We start from the raw sequence: 22,695 nt of genomic DNA, 5'->3' as shown, positions 1-22,695 counted from the left end.
AACAAGTTTTAATCTGTCAAAACAACAGTGAAAGCAAAGTTCGCAAATATTTCTCAGCAGTTGGTTCTGTGATTGACTTAAACTAATGGAAAATTATTCACAACAGGTTCTTGCCCTCCCCTCAGGGAAGACTTTTTTGGAAGAACTGTTCAATCTGCCTTAAGTTTCCTAATTGGAGATGAAAGTGAGGGCACTACAATTGTTTATGCTTCTTTAGGGATTGAATAATACTGGGTAGGCAAAAGATCTGGATCAGCCTTGAGGAACCTGGAGATTTTTTAGCTAGAAAAGCCATTTCATCTTGGGGGTGGGAGGGGGGCAGAGGAGGGTGTGGTGTCTGATCTCAGTAGCTTTTGTTTCCTTGTTTCATGATCTTTTTACCCTCAATCTGAGTCAGATGTTCAAAGTACTATGCAAAGACCAGATTGTGGGCCAGAAGCCACTCTGTGAGCAGACAAATTCTTGCAGTTCTAGAACAGTCTTACTTTGGGTGCTGCTTTTGCACTCAAAACTGTTTATGGGCCCTGCAGCTTTACACTTTTCATTAGTATGATAAAGGATTTATTTTGAATGTAGTTACTTAAGCTGTGCTTCCAGCTGAAGAAAGTAAGGCTTAAGGAAAAAAGTGAATTTTGAATAATGAACAAAGTAACTTAGCTTTCACTAGTTAGTGTGTTGGCTTCATTTTACACTTTCCAGAGTATTTGTGGATAAGAGTTTTTCTTTCTCCTGTTGTGGTTTCCAGGATGGCTTATATGGTTTCTGTGAGGATTTAAACTTATTTGTTAAAGAACAAATCAAGAGTTGCTTCTCTTCTCAGAACAAACTTGTTTCCCAAGGCAGTCTTTGATTCCTCTACAAAAATATGATCACAGAATTATTCTTCAATGTGCTTAATCAACATTGTTATACCAGACATCCCTTATTATTATCTTTTCTGATCTTGTAACAACCGTCTTGTTATATTGCATCCATTATTGTCACCATAGTTGAAACAGTCAAATAATTTCAGACTTTAATATAATTCTTATGTGAATTATGAGTTATTCTGCCCACCAAACCTACTTAATCCTGATGTACATGTCCTGCTGCACCAGATTTCAAATATGTTATTACATCAGTATCCTTGTTTTAGGACACCCCACTCTGATGTCTGCATTTTTATTTAAACACCACAGACCTGTTTGCTCATGGGTTTTGATGAAAAGTGTCCTCCTTCCTGCTCCTTTGATTGGAGAGTGTAATCTGTCATTCCAGACCTGTGAAGGTGTTCAGCAGTTGTTCTTTTTCTTCAGTTGGGAAGCTGACCTTTGTCCATGAATGCATCTTCAGCCAGATTGCCATGTCAGATCCAGTGAACTTCTGCCCACCTATTCAGGTTTTATTGCTCTGAAAGTGAGCCACCTTCTGGCAGATTCCCCACCCACTGCAACCATATCTTATAAATCTGAAGTTCTTCCTGCATCTGGTCTCGTTTCTGGTACTAGGAGCCTTTCATACAGAGTGCTACAGAGGTCATCCAGCTGCTTTGAACAGTTTGGTCTTCTGTCTCATTCACGTCCTTGTGGTTTTGGTAACTTGGGTGCAGTCTTAGCACTTGTTAGGAACTTGTCACTATATGTTGCAAGGGCTCTTCTTTATTGTTTTTTGTTTGTGCATCTCCACCCCATGTGTGGTCAGTTGTTCTCCATCATCTCTCCATGTCAATCCTGCCCCTTCACCTTTCCATAGGGTTTTGGGTGACGATATAGGGCTCTGCTCTGCTGAGAGGTCACTGGCATTGTTTCCTCATTTGGCTAATCTCGTGTCATCTTTATAGAAGATGGAGGCAGTTCACTGGTATGGAATTGCTCTCCATTGACTCTAGAGGGGTCCCACATGCATCTACCAGTTGGCTGCCCCAGCAGCGTGGGGGCAGTGTACTGGTGTAGCCCCAGAGCTGGTTACAAACCTCCCTCTCCTCTCTTTATTTCAACTCAGATGTCTTAAACAGCTCTTTGAAAATTTTCAGCTGCCTCTGCTATGCATTGCTGCCCCAAAAGGCAGGAAAAAGACCTTCGGTGCAGAGAAAAGCCAGTCTCTGGGGTTGTTACTGCTCTGCATCAAGGGATGAGGGCTGAAATTTTTCTTTGCTGGGATTCTGAGTATTGCTTCTATGTTGCTGCTCTGATGTCTGAAGACTAGGAGCTTAGGAATGCTTACCGTCTTAAAATCTTGGTTTGGCTTATTTTTTAAAATTTCTTTTTAATTCCAGAACATTTGAATCTTCTTGGGAAACATGGAAACAAAGAACCACTTTTTAAATATCTTTCAGGACAATTGACACATTCCAGGGAAAAGCAGTTGGGTTTGTTTTTTCTGCAAAGTTCAGAAGAATCTGCATTCTCTGGGATTTTAAAGAAGTATAAAATGAAAACAGTTTAAAATTTAGCTTTCAAAATGAATGTTGGGAAGTCCGATGACAAAGTAAAGAATGGCTTGAAATCTCCCTTACTTATAAGGGATGAAAATGGGAATAACTATGCATGTGACAGAGCTACCCCTTCCTCAGAGACTTGTGCCACCAAGATACACAGTAATTCAACTGACCAAAATATAGTGGCTGAGTATGAAGGTGATACCATTTTTGAAAATAAGGGTGACTTCAGAAGTCTTTTAAAACAGCAGTGTATTGAAGTACTTGATCTGCAGAAGACACCTGGTAAATACAACTGCACAGGAGCTCCATTGGGAGATACGGATGCTGTATGCAGGTCTTCTGTGACTGAACAGACCTGTGTGTGTCCTTTGAACTGTGGCTTGGAAGCAACAACAAACTTACTGAAAGGTGACTTTGCTATGGCAAAAATGCAAAGTCAGAGTATCAAACACTCAGTGCCTTACAGTCAGACTGACTCTAAGTCTGTACAAACTCCTCCTGCTACAGAGCAGAACATACAGTCCCTGAAAAATGACAGGGCATGCTGCCAGCTGAGCACACTGGATGCTACTAATGTTACAGGTGGAACTCTGGGAACTGATCGAAATGATGACATGCATCTGGGGGAAGCATTCATCTCTTCTGAAGTATGTATCAGAGAGAAATTTGATAGAACCAGCTCAGAAAGAACCCCTAATTTCAGCTCTGCAGGTGTTGAACAATATCAAAAAAACAGTATCAAGACTGATAAAGAATCACAGGAAACAGAAGCAAATGTTGTAGAACTACCTGCTGGATGTATAGATCCTTATAAGCGAGATGCATTATCACCATGCATTAATACTAATGAGGATGAGCAAGTGAAATCCTTGGAGATTACTCCTGACCATGATGGAACTGGGAATTCCAATGCTAAAACATGCATGGATGGTCTTGTAAATAGTGTGCACCTTCTCCCAGTAGATCAAATGGATGTAGAACAAGTATCAAACAAAACTAGTGAACCCTTAACCAAAGAACAAAGTATCTCTGGAAATGCTGCTCCTCAGGATATGCACAACATCCCTTCTGTATCTTACAGTGTACCAAAATTAAAGAAGACTGTTATGCCTGAGCTGAAATGCGAAGCAACTTTTGTGGTCTTCAGTCCAACAGCTGATGAAAGCGATTTGTTTCTATGTACTTCAACTCCTAAAGAGCAATCAAAAAATAGAACTTTTTCTGCTTCAGCTTTGGAAGAACTTCGAGGCAAGTCTTCTAGACTAAGACCAAGTGAAGCTTTTGTAGGAGGGCGTAACAAAAGGTCTGGGCTCAAAGCTAGTTCAGATCAAACTGCAAGAAAACCAGTGGGCAGGACTTCTATTGCATCAACAATAACCAAAGCAAAGAAATCAGAGATTGTTAGTTTTCCCAAACCTAATTTTAAAAATGTTAAGCCAAAGGTTGTGTCTAGACCTGTGCTACAGCCAAGAGACAGTGCAGCATTAAAACAGTCTCCCCAGTCCCATCAACTATCATCTGTCTCCTCACCTTCACGGGTTGGTTCCCCAAGGCAGTTGTCCTCTATAAAAGTGCAGAAAAAACCAGTAGATCTAGCTAAAGATATTAAGGTGGAATTGCCTGTAAATAAGCCCCATAAGCTACATGTTAACAAACGCCTCTCCACTAGCCAAGTCATACATGCCACGACACATCCCAGAAATGCTTCCCACAAGGCTTCAAAAACACCTGCGTTAAAGCAAAGTCTGCAAGACATTGACAAAGCAAGCGCTACCCATTCGGCGTGCTCCTTGGTTTCTGCTGTGCTTCCAGCATCTGGAGAGAACTCGAAAGAGATGCTAAATGAAAGTTCAAGCTCCTTAATGATACCTTGTGCTCAAAACATCGACCTGACCAAAGGGGAAAAGGAGCAAAGGAGCAACATGGGAGTCCTTCTGGAAGCAACATTAGCAAAAGACATGGCAAATGAAACATTTGATATGCACTCTGTTCCTTTGGTAAGTTTTTTTGCTTTTATACTTACTTGTATGTTTTTTACATTTGCAAAAAGGAAATTCATTTTTGCACAGTGTGGTAATTGTGGAATGGGTTTGGTGTCTACAAATGTTGCTGTAGTGTTGATTTCTGAGTGGAGTCTCTCCCTAGTACAGACAGTGAAAAAGTGTTGTTTTACAGATCGGTTGCAGTTGGCCTCAACTACAATTTAGTGTCTCCACTTTCGTCTTATTCCATAATATAATTTTTTTTTAGTAAAGTCTTTTTAAGACAATACCGTTTCTAAGATTTCTAATAAAAGCAACCAAATCTTAATTTAGTCAACCTCATAAAATTGCCTAGCAAAACTTCATGAGGTTTTCTAAATACAGATTTTAATATACATTTTTTCAAGATAATTCTAGTGGTGCTGTAACTTTAAATAGACATTAGAGGTAAATTGCTGTTTTCGGTATTTTCTTTCAAAATCTGCTTTAGAACTAAAGTAGACTTTTTAAAATTAGTTATGTAAATGTTGTGCATATATTAACAGTAACATTAAGTCACAGAAAACCTGACGACCAATAAGTTGGTGAAACATTTTATTTTTAACATCTTAATTTCACTGTCTGCTTTGTATAATTTAGGAGTTTATTTGTTTAAAGTAGAGCTGGGACTCATTAGAATAGGTAGGAGTAGTCAGGAAATATTTCTCATGCAGAGGGCATATACCTGGTTTTAGGCAGTCAGCCAGCTGGAAGGTGCAAACTTCCTGGCCGGGAGGTATGCATGTGCTGGTTGGTTGGGAAATATTTTGGGATGAGTCAGCTGCCTGTCAGGAGAAACGTGCTGCTTTCAAATACACTGAAAGAAGGTTAAAAGAAAAGGAACAGTGGGAAAGAAGGGAAGAGTGTTGGGGTTGGGTTGACCAGGATTTCAGGAGGTGTGGTAGGGACACAGAATTGGAGTCTTGGTGCTATATGGAGTCTCTCGTGTTGCTGGCTTGTGGGTTCAACAGCTTACGTTAAATTGGTGAAATGGGAGCAGCAGCTGTTGCTGCTAAAACTGTCATTGTCTGAATTTTTGACAGGCTCTACGAATTTGCCAGAAACATTCCAGTAAAGCTCACTATATGGGGGAAGCTACTTAGAACATTTTTGAAACATTGCACAAGAAATTATTAAGTAATATATTTATTAGAATAATAATTTAACTTGAAAGCAAGGATGGTCTTTTAATTCTGAAGTGTTTAAGAGTTTGGGTTCTTTATCAGTCCTTACTTTTGGTATCAAGGGTTGGAGAGAATGCTTTTAATTCATCCCATTGCCAAAATGGAAATCTTTGTGATTTTAATTATTCTGCTTGTACCTGGAGAAAAAATAGAGACATTTCTATAAAATGTGCAGTAGACAAATCAGCTGGATTAAATTTAAGAAGTGGTCTTCTGAAAAGTATAGATTAACATCTGAAAATGAAGATGAGGATTGGAGTCCAAAGTGGAAAGTGTGGTACTCCAACCGAATTGCAGCTTGAGTCACAGAAAAGCACATGAAGAGCTGAACTGTAATGTGTGTCTTCATAGGCTAGACAGGAGTGGCTGTGAACTAATGCATGTATAAACTGGAGGAAGAATTCTGAAACATAGATGTTTCACACATATAAACCAGTTATTTTAAAGCTGTCCTGGGGTCCACTCCTGCACTTGTGTTTTATCTATGGCACCTCAATGTGAAGGAGTTTAAGCTGTTCTGACATAAGACCTAGACCAGGAAACTATTACAAGGGCTGTGACATTTCAGGTAGTACAGGACAACTAAATTCTCAGGGCATTAACATGTGTACTTTGTTGGTTAAGATCTTGAGATTAGGTGTAGTCATGTAATTGAGTGGCTTAATTAGAGTTCGGGGAGGAAGAGGAAGAAATTCTGATATAAAATGACCTCTGTAACCTCTTTTTAGTGTGTTGGTCATTACTGGTGATTAGCTTCAAACTAATAGGTTTGTGTTGCTGGAGGCCATTCAGGAGATGGTTCTTGAGGTTCTGAACTGCAGATGTGGACAATGGTATAGAGACTAACTAAGCGTGTTTCCTACTTGGGTGGTCAGTATTTCATTACAGATGCTGCAGAGGGAGATCTTTCGTTTCTCACAGTGGTGGTGTGTGGGTTGTATTGTTGGCTTTTTGGTTTCTGTTTTTTTCTTAAAACAGATGCCTTCTGTGAAAGATGGGACAACACAAGGGAAAAACACACCAAAGAGAGACCCAGTCCCACTACGAAGTGTATTAACTCCCAAGGTCAAAATGGTGCCATCCGTGTCGACCTTGAAGAGAGGATGTGAAAATAAAGCTATCAGCACTATTAAAACACCTTCTCACAAAGAACCTCTTCTATCATCAAGCTCTGGTAAGAGAATTTTTCGCTGGAATATTACCACTAACCTTAATTTTAAGAAACTGGTTATTGTACTTAATGTGCTTTCTGACACAGCTTTTAGGGTGGTACAGAGCTGTATTTCAGTGCTAAATACAATTCTGTCTAAATTGTAAATTGCTAATACAGGGGCAAAAAAAAAAAAAGGTTAAAACTCATAGTTTTAAAATCTTAGAAATTGCTAATACAGGGGCAAAAAAAAAAAAAGGCAGGTTAAAACTCATAGTTTTAAAATCTTACCTTGAAAGGAGTGTGTTTAGGAGGGTATGGGGCTGTTAGAAAAATCAGTATGAAATATTATTTATATTTTGTCATATAACAGTATTTTGCGAATATACAACTAAAATTACTTGAAAGAGGAGAAAATAGAGTGCACAGGTACAATGCTCTTGTGATAAGCAACTCTATGCTATCCCAATGGGAATGAGCCCTTATTTCAGGACATATTTTGTTCAACCTAATTTTAGTACAGCTCTGTAGTTTCTAGAAAGGGGAGGACATAATTGAAGGTGAGACTACTGCTTGAGCTGCTAATTAAACTCAGACTGGTTAATAGCAAGGGCAGGCATGAATCTCTCATCTAGTCTGTAGGCTGCTGTTCAAAACCCATGACTGGAAACTAGATTCTGTAACTGTATTAGAGATTCAGAAGTGCTCTGGTAGTTTATGTGCTGGGCTTTTTAACCAAGTGTGGCAATCTAACTAGTTGCAAAGGTAGCCTGACTATGAATGACTGCACTACAATGCACTGTAATTTGGCAAGTACACACCCAGCTATACCCAGTAAAACCTGTTTTTTTTTTTTTTTTTTTTTCTTTTTTAACCCACTCAATCTAAGATTATAAAACAGTAAAAAATAGTCCTCTTAATTGTATACAGGTGGTGAAGTGTGATAAAATCTGTATTCCTTTATGGGATGAGTCCCTTGAAGAAAGTGGATATAGGCTATTCTCCCACTTGAGGCTTGCTCATGTGAGGCACTTGCTCAGTGAACCAGGCACCAACCTGTAGGCTGCCATTTTCTTGGAGAACTCATCACCCCTCTAAATACCAACCTAGAGCTTTCCTGTCTGTAATTATGGCCTTAGAAGCAGCAAGATGGATATAGATAAAGAGTTTTCCTTTAGTTTATTAATCCAGATTAGATTTATGATACTGTCACTAGAAATAAGTGTAAGCAAAGCTGAGTTATAGGACTAAATTCTTCCCTTCAGCAAAAAAAAATTTAGATGTACTTTCAGAAGAAATAGAAGTCATTTCCTGTTGAAAATAGAAATATTTACTCCCCAGATTTTTTTTAAACTAAACCTGTCACTCCTTAAATAATTCATGTATGTTGAAATTATGGTCGTCAATAGAATATTTCCCAAATTTTTCCTGTTGGAAAAAGGCTGCTTAAACTAAAAGCATGAAGCAGTGCTTCAACATTTCAAACATGTGGTGTTATGTGATAAGACTGGAACTTTAATGCTGCCCATGAGAAGAAATTTGTTTCCTCTGTGCTCTTTCCCCAAGTCCCTTTTTCCTAGCTCATATTATCCTTCATCTTGCTTATGCAGTTTTTTGGTGCTATAAGGTAGGATTTGATGCATTCAACTGTATCAGGTTAACTTCCCCACTCCTTAAAAAGGAAATTTTTAAACATGTGTCCTTGCTCCCTGGTAAACCTTGTACTGATGTCAATCAGAGGATGGGATTACGGTGTGGGATATGGGGCAAAGTAGGAGTTATTTGGGATTGCTGCTAAACCCCCACAGCATTATGCAACCACACCTTTCAGGTAAAACCCTATCTACTGCTGCTTACCCCTTCTGTTTTTGACATTTTTGAAGTAAAACTGTACATACACTTTTTGTGACCAAGTGGCAGTTTGTAAACCAAACCCTGTTTAGGCTAAAGTATCCCTGAAGGGAATAACTGCTTTTTCCAGTGGAGTCATTTGAACACTTCGGTATTAAACTTCAGCCCCAAGATAAATCATTCAGTAGCTGTACAGTTGTTTGCTGTCAGGATTTTGTCAGACTAGAGATAGACTAGCTAAATCCAGAAAGGAAAGGACTCCTGAAGGTCACCTAGTCCAGCCCCTGCTGCCTGTAACTGGGTCAGTAGTGAATTCAGATTAGATTGTTCAGTCATTTGTCAAGTTGAGTCTTAAAAATGTCCAAATCCTGACAAACTTGTTTCTTCAGGAGGTACTAACATATATGCAGCTATTTCTTAACCAGTTACTGGTAGCATTTGGATCATTGGGCAACAAGAGTAATTGGTGGAGTTGAATTCATTAAATACTCTGAACAAGAGAAATAATAGTACAGCTCTATGTCAATTCTCACATATGTATGTTGAGGGACAGAAGTGATGCATCTGTCCAAAATGTGTGTGTATTATTCCTAGAATAAGAGCTTATGAGTAGTGGATTGTGTTCATACAATGGCTGTTCAAGAAATGAAAGAAAAAATTGCCATGTATAAAACACCAGTTATAAGATTTTTGCAACTTGTCAGGAGTTGAGATTTTGGTAATTTTTTTTTCCACTTGTAAAACCTAAGTTTTTAGTGGTAACACGCTAACCCAATAGAAAGCCTTTCTTCTCAGGGAATTTCCTGCTTCTTACCTGAACAGGAGACAGCAGAAGGAGAGCAGAACTCATATCCCAAACACTGTATTTTTATGAGCATATTAGAGGTAGAAATGACTGGGTTTGTTTATTTCAAAATGGTTGCTGAGCACTGTTCACCAGTATTGGGGTCTCTTAACTGGAACTTGAAGTTTTTGCTGAATTAGAAATAGGTTCTGTAAAAGACAAGCCTGCTTTGATCCAGTGTACTGAAGTGATTTGCAAAATGGCCAAGCCCCATTTCTGCAACTATGACCAGATTTCCAGATTTGCTGCAAGCTAGATGCCTCAAAATTATTTCTGTCACTATTTATCTCTTTCTTCATAAGAGAGAATGACACACTCATTCTAAGACAAAATTCTTAATTCTCTACAGGTAACTTTTCCATGGTGGTGGGTGTGGGTTTCTGTAGTACTGGATGGCAGGCAGTATGTCTTTTGCTATGTTTGTTTTCTGTCAATGAAAACATTTATTAGCATTCAAGACACAGAATAACATATTTGACTTACTCATTTTTACTGGAAAGGATATATAATTTCAGAGCCCTGGTAGAAGACTTTGAACTAGTTTCAAAATCAAAACAACTATTGTTTTTGTTCCAGGAAACACACAGAGCCTTCTAATTTGGATGTACCATAGCCAGTGTGGAGGAGTAATAGCCTGATAACAGTTGAGGTGTTATGGTTTGGGAAGACTCATTTCTTAGCCTCACTTGAAGGGAGGAGTTGAAGGGGATTGGAGAAGCCAGGGAGCTTTAGTGTTCCCATGGATTTTCTGCTGTCAAACCTGCCCCAGCAGCTGTGTATTTTCAGCTGTGCAGTTGAACAGAAGCACTGTGACAGTTTGAGCCACAGGAAATTGTTTGAACAACATCAAATAGGAATAGAAATTATTTACAGTACATCTCAAAATGTGTATGCCCACCAATGCCTTTTTTACCTCCTTTTGCTGACTACAACCTACCTGAAATTATGTAAAGGAAAGGAGCTTTACCTGCAAGTAAGACTTCTGATATGCTATAACTTCTTCTCCACTTCTCCCTTAAAATTACACCATTACTTTAAATTATTTCTCAGTGTAAGAAACTTCATGTTGTTGTTGATGTCTTAGCTCTGTCAAGATGAGAGCTCTGTCAAGCCTTACGTGTAATTGAAACTCTTTGGGAATCTGAAAGTATCAATAATACTATTCCTCTGCTTACTGTTAAAGACTTGCAGAAATCAATGGAAACCATGTAAATCATCTGTGTAACAAAAATGTCTCTTGCTCTCTGGTGGGGGGTTTTGCGACATTTTGGGTACCCTTTTGTCTCTGATTTAAATCACTGATATTCCTTCAGCAGTGTTACGGCCCTGTGCTTTACTTAATCATTTCCAAGAATCTAATCCAGTGGTCACTCCCTTTTTCTCTTGAGGGTATTTTCATAGCATTTAACAAGACTAATGAAAGCTTGGGTACAGAGAAGGTTGAAAGTACGAATTCTGTGTTTCCTTAAAGATGTTTTTGGACAAGTGAGACCTTTTCCCATATGACAAGTTGATCATACTGAAGGACTTTTCCTGTGTTCTGCAACTACCAGAAGCATGGGAAAAATAATTCCCCAGATGCTATAGAAAATGTGTATGCAGGTTTAGTGATACTTTGAAATACTGATTTTCTTGTTAGTTCATAATTGCAAAAGTCCTGCAGTTGAATTTTGGCTTGATCTTGCACTTAAATGTAAGAATTGAGAGAAGCTTCCATAGTTAAAACCAGAACAGGCAGTGACAGATTAAGAATCAGTTTGGTTTTGGGTGTTATTGCTGTTTATTGCACAAAGAAAGGCTTCTCAGATGGAAAATTCAAACTGAATGGTTTCAATCAGTTTTCATACAGCTGGAGACATATATAAACTTGGTAATTCAGGGCTTCTTGGTATAGCTTTTCACAATACTTGTGAAGCAGTACCAAAACAATTAAATTCCACTAAGCATTCCCACAATCCCTGAGTCTTTGTTCTGACACTGAACCAGGAGCCAACCCAAATACAGTTACTGCAAATAATTTTTCAGCTTGTATCATTCCTGTTATCTACCATGTGACTCTTTAAAGCTGGATTGACATGCTGCCAAGAGGAAACAAAATATTTTAAAAGGCGAACGTAACTTCCAGGGTCTCTGGACTTGAAACAGTCGTGACTTTACTCAAAACTCTAGAATAGACAGTTACTTGTAAAGGTGTCCATATACTTTCTCATAAACAGTAATTTTTATATGCAGATGCTGGAATGCACCAGGGTCTGCAAATAAGGCTTAACATTTAGTTTCAGCCGATCTTTTTACACTTTTCTTTTACAGAGCAGTCAGCTTCTTTTATGGATCCTAGAAGCAGGTTCCTCATACACTAATTTACTGATGATTATTTGTCCTTCTTAGTCCATATTACTTGGTTTCAGTCTCCTTTTCAGTTTCCTTTTCTTTAATACATCTGTACTTGTGGGATATGCCCAGCCACTGCCCTGGAGGGATGTCTGCTGAGATAAAAGATTTTGCAATCGCCCAGCAGGACTCCCTGGAAAGGTGACTACTTTTGGGTCATGGCGAGGAAAGGTAGACCCACAATCCTTTGGGGGACCCTATGCAGATCATTCTGTAACCCAGTGGTCTGTCCCAGACCCTCTGTAATCCATTGGTCCCCTTGCTGATCCCCTGTATCCCTATAAAAGAAGACCAGTTCGCCTCTGTGGGGAGAGAGCTCGTCCCTGGCTTCCTTTCGCCGGAGGGGACCCATAATAAAGCTCCCTTCGTGCGGAGCCAGCCACATGGGCCTTCTCGTCTCTCTCTCTGGTCTGGTTTGGCCTGCTGAGCTGGAATCACGAGCTGATATCACTAAAGAGCTGACAGCCTCTGCAAGGGCCCCTCTGCCAGCAGCTGAGAGGAAGACACCGGACCTCGGGAAGGTGATTCCTTTCGGGACCATCTCCCCGGACCGGTCATCTCTTCCTGGGTCACAGCCTTGGACCCCATCACCAGCTGTATATGTACTAGTTCAAGCCTGTGTTGAAAGTGAACTTAAAACTTGCATGTTCCCCTTCAGAGGTATAGAAAGGAGGAAATTAATACATGGGTCTTCACAGAACATAAGGTCTTGTAGTCCATAGTATGACACAAAGCTTGTCTGTGACTCTTCTGCGGTCATCTTAATCCAGACATCTCTAGTGCACAGTGACTCTGTATCTCATAACCAGTTCTTTAAACTGGGGAAAAAATTATTCAGTGTATCCAAAAGGACTTTTGTCAAGTTGGTGAGTTTGTGAGAGTTCAGAAAACAGTGTTAGTTGTGAGGGCTTGGGAGCCTTGCTGTTTATTGTTTATCCAATCACTTGAGTTGGACTTGCCTGGTAATGTTTCCAGTCTACTTTGCCCTCACTTCCTGGACATCCTCAACAGGAATGGTTTGCTGGAAGCTGCCTGGAGCAATATATTTACTTCTGCCAAGTACTGACCACTAGACCCCTGCCCCAGATGTTGGTCGTTCATCTACAAAATGGTCAATTCACAATTTGAAGCCAGAAACGAGCCATAAAATGATGTACTCTGAATGTAGCTTTGTCAATTTGCTTTAAACCTTGACTATGTACACTAGCAGAAAAGCTTACCATAACTTTGACACCAGTTCTCTTTTGTTACTTTTCATTAACAAGGAGCTCTTCCCGTGGTGTAAGTGCTGCTCTTATTTTTGCAAGCCTTTCATAGGGTTCATCATAAAAATGTATTTTGGAATAAAATACTTCCTATTTATCTTTAGAAGTCAAGTTGACCTCGGGAAACGAGTAAAAGTGAAAGGGTTTTTGTTTGTGAGGTAATATGGGATCTGTTGTAATGAATGATTTCAAAGCAAATTGGTTTATTTATCTCTGGATAATTTGGGTGTGGTTCTCTGCGTTTTGGGGCGATGGGGGAGAAGAGGCAGAGGGAGTTGGAAATACTTGCGTTTATGGGTAATTCAGGTAGTCTGCTGGCTTCCAGAAGGGGGCATTTCATCCTATCAGCTTTGTTTAAGGTGCCATCAGTGACCGTAGTTAAGGAAATAATTTTTCACGTATGTTCCCAGACTTTTTACAGGCAATTTTGTGACTAGCCCTAGTGAACTTTTAATATGTTGTACCTGTACCAAGAAGCGTGATCATACTTGCAGAGACTGATTCTAACAGTCAGCATATTGATGCTGACTATTTCTGACGCTGTCAGAAGTGTGGATGTATCTAAAGGAATATTCTCCTTTAGGAGAGAGGTGTGCACTATTTCCCTGCAGGGGAATTTCTTGGTACCTAGTCATTTACTTGCAAGGACATGCTGGTGTGTCTTCAAATAACTCTTTACCTGTACTGCTTAGTTCTGAATTCTCTCAGGGTGCAGGTAAAGGAGGAGGGAAATACGCATAATTTTCTTCGAGAAGAAATTTGTATTTGTTTGCCGCAGTGAGCTTCCCCTTTCATTTAAGGAGCACATGAACTCCCACAATAGAAAACTTAAAAGATTTGTAAATAACGTGAGCTTTAAAGCTGCAATCTAAGTCAAACAAATTTCCATGCCTAACATGAAGGGTTTGTGGGGATGTAGAGCTGGACAATAATGAAAAGCGTGATTGGATGGGGTTGGTCGTTTTCTTTTGCCTCAGCTTACCTTGCAGTACATTGATTTGACTTCTTGTGCCCAGTACTTCTAAACAGACAGAACTTTACCATAGCTGTGTTAAAGCTAGTGATTGGGATTGGATTGTTTAAGTCAGCATGCAGCCTATGACAGTCTCCTGGCAAAACCGGAGTGGGCAAGCTTTGCCGCTGCTGTGCCTGGGAAGCTGGTGTAAAACTATCTGCTGTCCAGAGACTGGCTTTGCCTGGGGTCATAGAGGGTGGCGGCATGACTGTGCAGACATGGACTCTCTTGGGGCTGCTCTAGTTCACTCTACAAAAGGAAAAACCTAAAATGGACTAAATCAAGCAGGCATTATTATGGGCAGACAGAAGGTGAGAGAGCAGGTGTGAGCTCAGACTTGAGGCCAGGGAAGAGAAGGGCTGTTTCTAGGTGCTGGAGAGGTCACAGTGCAAGTGGTTGAAGGGAAGATGAGGAATGGAGAAGTCTCTGATTGTGGAAGGGTTTAACTGGAAGGAAATCGGCCACATTTCAAAACTGGACCAGATAGGAAGGCGAAAAAGTGAAACTCAACAGTAGGCATACACGAGACACTACTCTTCCTCTCTCTTCCCCTAACTGAAAACACCCCAATCACTCTTCTGATGGTAGGATCATTTGAGGGAAGAAAAAGGCTTGTTTTGGTTGTTGGTAACTGCTGATAAATGCTCTGTAGTAGGAATGATTCATTCCCCAGTTTTAGTCCAAGAATGTTTAGCTGTAAGAGGAAGAACACGTGAACATCTACCTGCATGGCTACTGACACCCCAGTTATATTTTTGGCACTAGCTCACTGCTGGTTCCTTGCTGCCTGTTTAAAGATTGTAGAGAAACGGGAAGAATGCTGTGGAAGTCTGTATCAATGGAGAATTGAATCTTGCCTTATATAAACTGTTCTCTGACCATCTGTTATCCTCTAAACAAGTAAATTTCTCTCCTGTAAATATTTCAAGAGTCAGAAGTAACTTGACATTCCCTGGCTTTGTCCATGTTAATGTTGAACATTTGAGCATTCGTAGCAACAGAATGTAACTGTGTCCTGCCTTCTTGGTAATTTTGGTAGTAATTTGAGACTTTAAAAGGGTGATGTAATTAGAAAGACATTACCTTAGAATTATGAAACATACTGTAGCCACTCTTCTTTCCTTGAAGGAATGCTGATACATGTATAGCATACCAGATAGTATAGTTAATAATGCTGAATGGCTGATCAGGTAAACTGGGAAGCTTGCAGCCAGCAGAAAAGTAATTAGTTAGTATTGCTACTGCTTTATGCTGTTTAAAATGGCAACCATAAGCACTCTTACACCGATGTTAAGATTGGTCTGCTGGAAAGACCTTGTACTCTTAGGCTTAGACTGGGCTTTTTCACCAGCTAAGAAGTTTAGCATTTTTAAAACAGAGCCCTTTGGATTTTTGAACTCTTAAGGAAAATCAGAAATGCATAAAGCAAAAATCCAAAATTCAGCATTTTCAAGAGTTAAGCAATGAAAGGCCAAACCAACTATTAGAGTTAGCCTTAGATTTAAACAAAAGCAGCAACAACAAAAAGTATCCTTCAAAAAACTGCTTCTGCACTTAGTGTGCCCAAAGTTTGTGTTTAGAAAAGGCTTCCAACCACTCATTTCCAGGTGTCATGTAGCTCCATGAATGCCAGTTTCTCAGTGTTTAGTTCTAGATGTAAAATGTGTCAATGTGTTTTGAAATGGCGGACATGAAATTTCAGAATTTGTGAACAGGTATTTGACGTTACAGTCTGCCTCATGTCAACATTCTGGCAATGTGAGGTTTTTTAGGCTCCAGTGCTGTTTAAAGGAAGACTTAACTTTTTCTTGACAATAGCCACCTATGAGGGATTGATATAAAAGGATGATTATTTGAGTAAGGATATGAAAGCTGACTTCAGAGCTTCTTGAAGAGTGAGCTTTGTTCTTTGCTTATTTCCATTCCAATACAAGAGATACTCTAACATAGTTCAAGTAACATGGTTGGTTGTTGCATGGAGACTTTTTTCTAAAGGATTGCCAACTCATTAGTTCAGTGTAAAGGAATGTGGTATTTCTGGTATCCCACTTGAGTGACTAGATTAAATAACTGGTGAAAGCCTGTTACTTTGATGCTACTGCTTGTTGTCTTTATAATAATGGTTGACTAAATATCCTGCTTTTCTGCTCATTTCCACTACTTTGGTTTGTATACCATATCTTCCTGCTTCTGTCTTCAAAACCTTTGCATTTAATTATGTGTGACTTCTTAGCGCATGGTACTTATGAAAAAACCTTTAAAAATATTAGTTGAAGTAATACCTAGAGTAGTTGCTTAATGATCTTGTGTCATGACTTAAAAGAAATTCTCCCTCGAGCTGGGCTTTTGAAAAATGTATTTGAGTGCTTGAGTAATTACTATAATAGAAGCATTATAGGAAAGTACCAAGCAGCAGAAGAACTAAGAGAAAAGGTAATCTGCTTGACCTGCTTTTGAAACTGGGCATCCTAGAGATTGCTGTGCTCACTGGATGGGTTTGAGTTCTGAGCACTGCCACACTCCAGCCTCTGCAGAGAAGTTGGGGTTGCTGCAAATCATCAATAGGGAACATGCTGTACTAGACAAGACTGGGATTTTCACATGCTTACTTTGACCCTTCTTGAGTGAAAATCACTGTGAAGAAAACCAGATTTTGTTCCTGTATGTTTTGGACTGGATGAACAAGTCCAGCACAATAGCAATCAAACATGTTACATTCATCTTTAAGTAATCAAATGCAGCTGATAAAACGCATTTGTTCCTCTAGCTGCCTTTTGTAATGTAGAATTTTAACTCAGTAAGTCATACAAACTTAACACACAGTGTTTGTACAGCAGCACTTTTTTCTGTTTGTTTTTTGGGGAGTTGTTTGGATTTTGTACTTTGTTTTGCTGGGAGGCTATTTAGAAAAGGAATTTCTGACTGGTCTGGATTAATTATTTTCCTGGTATGTTGACCCATTAATGAAAAAAGATTTTAGAAAACAATGTGGAAGATTTTATAAAGCTGTCAGGTTTGTTCTATGATGTAAAAATGTGACAGAAACTTTTTTGGTCGAACACATAAAATTATTTCTGTTATGTTGCCTGGAGTGCTGTTTCAGAGGTGTTTTAATAAATGTGAATTTGTGGTGTTCTCATAGCACAACAAAGCTTGTATTCTTTTTATCATGTTCCATATATTCAATTGTCCCTTTCAGTAACTTACAAAAAAATCTAAAATATGGCTGATAATTTTGTCTCAGAGGATTAATAACAGGCTACAGTAAAGCTATATACAGAATCGGAGTTCAGCATAGTAATGACAAACAAGTAGTAAAAGTGCACCTGTGAAGAGAGATCTGATGCAAAGCTTGTTTAATTACTCATTGAAGCTTGCATGTTACATTCTGTGACCAGCAGTGTGTAATATGCTAATACAGGTTTAGTACATATTGTAAGTGAGGTTTCTCTTTTGTTACTGAATTGATCTGAACTGAGGGAAGTAGCTTTGGATGTACCTTCCTTTACCAGTGCTGATCCTGATTTTGCGTACTTGATACAGGATGTTTTGAGACAAGTTATCTAATCCTGTCACACCACCTACTGTTGAAAGGCGGACACTGGGCATGTTTTTCTTGTCTAAAATTCAATGCAATCCTCTTAATGTCATGATTTCCTGGGTTTGGTGCAAATTGAAGGTTTCTTGGTGATTAGTATTTAAGAGTAGAGATCCTGTAGTAAAACTGGTGTTGCTTAAGGTGAAATTACTAGCTAATTTTGTCATATTTCAGCAGTCTTCTAGCTTAAGTGAAGTTGAAATGGGGTTTATAGTAACAAGAATAAAGGGAAGGGTATTCCCTTTAAATAGAAATTTGACTGTTTTAAGTCAAACCTGAGACACTGTAGTTGTTTCTTTTCCAGTAAGATAAACTGTCTTATCAGCCTTGAAAATGGCAGTGACATGAAAAAATAATGTATTTTAGATAGTTTTGGTTATAATAAGTAACAAAATATTTTCTAAAAAAATATTAAGTCTGTCTTCCATATGTCTGTTTTTTTACAAAAATGAAAACCTCTTATCCATGTTCAGAAGGCTGTATTAAGATCTCAATACTGGAGCTGGCAGGAGTCAACTCAGAGCTGGCAAAAGAAGTCTGTGTGTTTGTAACTTCTCTGGGCCACTGAAATTTTAATCTAGGTGCACACTTTTCAGAAATAAACTGAAAGCTTAATTTGACTAAACTCAAATCTTCTTGTGGAAAGTGTATTTGCTTTGTTAGTAGTGCAAGAGTGAGCTCCTCTTACACCTATCTCCTGTATAGGTGCTTTTCCTATTTGATTAACTTAGCTGTTGGGTGTTTATATTCAACAAGCTCAAATGAAAACTGGACTTAATATAAAAATGTTGCTGCACCAGCTGGCCATTAAGAACTTGGTTTTGGAAGAGCTGTTAAACTGGTTCTGTAGAACTACTCAGTTTTTAGTATGAGTACAAAACAATTTGATACTCTCATGCTGTCTAATTCCTTGAAAGGATATTATCTTTTAGTGTTCTGTCAAAGGGGAGTGGAGTTGTGAATCTGTTTTGGGGAGGAGCAAACAGAAGAATCCTTTCTTGGATTGTCTTTGAAATAGAGGTTATGTTTTTGTGGGATTGCCGGTACAGCAAACCATAATGCTAGGTAGGAGAATGCAAAAACAGCCCTTTTTTTTGTGCAGATGTCTGCACCAAGGCCAATCTGTAAAGCTCTTGACTTGTTTCTGAGGCTTTAAGTCCTTGGAATGGTTTTTCTGCATCTACAGCACTTTTTACCGTGTCAGTAGGAAGTAGATTAAGCCACTTTATATGGATTTTTACTGTGTAAATATTTTTATTTGCAGGCATACGTGTAAAAGAAGTAAATGTTTAAGTTTCTTTCCTATGCCTTTTGTTCTTCTTTCTCCCTCCTCTTTCCCCCCTAATTGACAGGCGTAGGATCTTTGCCAGGAGAGAAGCATGCCTCAGTGAAAAATTCTCCAGCCTCATGGACTAGCTTTGGTAAATCCCTTGCCAAATCCAAAGTGCCTGTCAAAAGATCAGTGCTTGAGAGAACACCTAGCCTCTCATCAGTCAGCAGTGCTCAGAGTGAGCAAAGTCTTTTCAGCGCTAATTGTAAGTATATGTGAGGGTTATGGGTTTTAACTGATTGATAACCAACATCAACTGCTTGTGGGAAAAAATCCTCTTGGAAGGGAGTCCTGTCTGACGAGTACCTGTATGAATTCTGATTGTACTACTTACTAGTTCTAGGTCTTACTCTTTTTGCCTCTTTACTTAGAGCTTTCCTTTTTGAGACCTACTGCCTGAAGGAGCTTTGAGCCCTGGATTTTGGGTTGATGAGTAGAAATTTTGGTACAACTTCTCTTCCATCCTGAAACATTACATAACCATCATGTCTTCTTAAGCAAGATTTTCCAGTGTTTACGAGTAGTGTTATACATCTGAACAGAATGGTTTACTTGGCATAATATTTGGAGCAGTGTGTTACAGGATTTTGATACTAATTATTTTCTTGAACCGATTTATATCTGCTTTCAGAGTTTTAACACAAAATGTGTAGATGAAATTACAGGCAGGTAAGTGCTTGTTTTAGAAGATCAATCATTGCATGGGTAGACTTCTGTAATTTCTAAGGTAGCTGTAAACATTGGTGTATGAACTAACTAAATCCATGTTGATTAAAACTAGGGAGAAAAATAACACGACTTGCTTTGTTATGAAGTTCTACAGCAGTTCTTAGGAGTTCTGAGGGCAAAAAATATGAAGGAAATAACATACGACTATCAGACATATTAGTATTCCCAGCTATGCATATTCAAATAAGTGCATTCAAATATTCTGCTACTGTTGTATCACCTGTTATATCTTGAAGACTGGGCAAAGGCCTTTTGTTTGTGCCAGATGTCACTTATGTCTGTCTTCAATGGACTGAAAAAGAGAACTGTGATTTAACATACATCTGTGGTTTATGTATGCGCATATGCATACATACATAACTACATTTTCTCGTGTTCTTCTCCCCCGGCCCCATACTGCCTTCATTAAACTAAAACCTAACATATTCCTCAAATGAATAAGAGTATGTAATAAAATATGCATTGTGTGCAGGTTGCTTTGTAATGAGATTGGTTCTGATCCTGTGACAGCCATGTTGACTTTTGCTGTTCAGGTTTAGGACTGTATCTGGAATTGCTAAGCAGCTTTGTCTGCTCTTCATTTTGCTCCCTCATGTAACAAAGGAAGGGGTCATCGCTTCATAACAAAGGAGTGTATTCAGATTAAGTATCCAAACAGATGACTCCTTATTTAGCCTGATTTGCTAGCTGCTGTAATCTGTTTTGTCCACTGCCTTCAAGCTTACAATTTTTTCCACTCCGATTCACGAAGACCAAGCAAGAGCAATATGAGAGGCTGAACATGGCTGCGGTCTCGTAGACTTTAAGCTTGCTTAGATCTTTTTTAAATGACTATACCAGGAGGACTCCGCAGTTGCACAGAAACTAATTTTTCTCCTGTTATTTTCATCAATTCTACACTAACACCACCGACTGACTCAGGAAGCCACTATGATATTACCTTACTGACATTGCTGGTAGTGGGGTCTTACAGCTTTTGTATTGTTCCTTTGTTAGCCACGTTTACTGGGAAGAGAAGTAGGTTGTATTCCTTTTTTATTTCTATTCTAAAGCATGTATTTTGTTTTGTGGAGGTTGGTAAATATATGCAATATTTTGATCTGCTGATTTTCTGTGAGATAATTTTTCTTTAGAGAATTTTTTACACTAGATGAGAATTATTTATGTCTAATAGTAAGGTATTGTGAGTATAATGACTTTAGATTATGTGTAATTTGTATGTTAGTGAAATTTTTGTGACTTTGAATCAAATTGCAAAGAACTAAGGAATTTACTTTGTACTCTAATGCTAAGTACAGTGCTGTTCTTGTTTTTTTATTCTTTCCTTTAGTCTAATATGTAATAATGTCAGGAAAAAAATTTGTAAACCTATAGTGTTTTTTATTAGATTTGTGGGACACAAAAGATCATAATGGGTGGCTTATGCTGTGTGTGTCATGAAATTTATGACAAACTGCTGTCATCCTGTCAACCATATTAAATCAAAAAGGTGCTTGGCTTGTTCGGAGTTTGTCTTGTGTTAGCAGAGAAAAAAAATGACAGGAGAGCATTTATCCTGCTTTGTCAGCTCAGCCCTTTGTTATGGGATGTCCTTGGATTGGTAATTCCGTGTGGCAGCATTAGGGGTTTTTTTTTTTGTCTAATGAACACTTGAACTTTTTTGATTCTTTTCTCTAAAATGACTTCTTATTTGAGAAGTTCAAAAATCATGAGGTTTGAAATGTTGTTGTTACTAAAAGCATATTTTGCATGCAGGCAGTCAGTTTGAGCATTGAAAATTAGATTTTTTTAACAGTAATCTCAGTTTTAGTGCTGAGCTGAAAATACTATCCTTTGAACATATTGAAATGTTTAACTCTGAGGTTAAGAATATGAATCCAGGTTTTAATTGCATTAGAATAATTACATATAAAGTAAATACTGTTTCAGAAGTTAAAAAGCTGATCCTAGCAGTTGATCTGCATCTGCATTTTTGTACAGTCAATACTTCATTAAAATTCTTCTAATGAGTTGAGTTCTCAGATCTTTATTGGGCTGAGATCACTTCATACCTGTCTGTCTTTATTCAGGATTGCAGTAGCTGCTCCAAATTCTATGAATAAACAGCTTTGAATCCGAAAGTGATCAAACTCTGAATCTGTGGGGTTTTGGTGGGGTTTTTTGTTGTTTGTTTGGTTGGTTTTTTTCCTGCACACAGTTTGGTTAGCTGACTCCAGAGTTTTCAATAGGACAGAACACTGTCCTAACTAGTCTGCACCAGAAGGCTGCTCACTCTCCCCAAGCATGACTTCCATGGTGTGCTGCTGATTTAGAAGAGGAAATAGCACACTAGTTTGCAGGCAATTGTTAACTGCTTGCAGTGAACTCTGAGCAAACATCCCTAATTTAGTGATTTACAAAAAATGTTAAGGACTGCTTCACACTTCATGCTTTACTAAAACAACTTGGTTTTAATGATCTGATGTTGATCAGGGTCAGATTCCCACAGAATAACTGTTACTGATGTGTTATGCAAATTGTTCCTCGTTTATAGATATTTTTGCAAATATTTAGCTTTTGTGTGTTTAGAGAGACTCCAACTTCCTTTTTTAAAAAAACAATGATGGCTTCAGTTGCATGTGTTAGTTAAAGGGAAACCCTCTTTCTGTGGTTGAAAATATTTAGTGGCCAGAAAGCATCTTTTTGAAGTAGTTAACTTACATGGTGTATGCAAGTCTATTTAAAGACACTAAAATAATCTCAAGAGTATATGTTTCATCTTTTGATGAACAATATTAGTCATGTAGTTCACATTGCCTTTAAAAAAAGGCCAGTCTCATTAAAACACTAATCTGAGGCAAACCTGGTAATATATGACAAAAGCTTCACCCCCGCCGCCCCCCCCCACCCACACACACG

General features: G+C 38.7%; 1 protein-coding gene across 4 annotated transcripts in view; it reads left to right on the top strand.

Annotated features, from left to right (window-relative positions):
- Window positions 1-2,254: 2,254 nt before the first annotated feature.
- The window catches only part of MTUS1 (microtubule associated tumor suppressor 1), an 85,776-nt gene continuing 65,335 nt past the window's right edge, over window positions 2,255-22,695 (top strand). For 2 of the 4 annotated variants that reach the window (XM_017744402.1, XM_017744401.1), the window contains exons 1-3: window positions 2,255-4,416; window positions 6,603-6,798; window positions 19,091-19,273. In XM_017744402.1, the coding sequence (XP_017599891.1) occupies window positions 2,440-4,416; window positions 6,603-6,798; window positions 19,091-19,273 (2,356 nt within the window). In that variant the 5' untranslated portion in view covers window positions 2,255-2,439. Of the gene's footprint in view, window positions 4,417-6,602; window positions 6,799-19,090; window positions 19,274-20,577; window positions 20,815-22,695 lie in introns of those variants that run through there. The other 2 variants (XM_017744403.1, XM_017744404.1) reach the window with 2 other exon arrangements.

This window comes from Corvus brachyrhynchos, unplaced genomic scaffold, assembly GCF_000691975.1.
Source record: "Corvus brachyrhynchos isolate BGI_N302 unplaced genomic scaffold, ASM69197v1 scaffold17, whole genome shotgun sequence".
Taxonomy (NCBI): Eukaryota; Metazoa; Chordata; class Aves; order Passeriformes; family Corvidae; genus Corvus; species Corvus brachyrhynchos.
The sequence above is the reverse complement of the archived record's forward strand: the minus strand, read 5'-3'. Positions and strand labels throughout refer to the sequence as shown.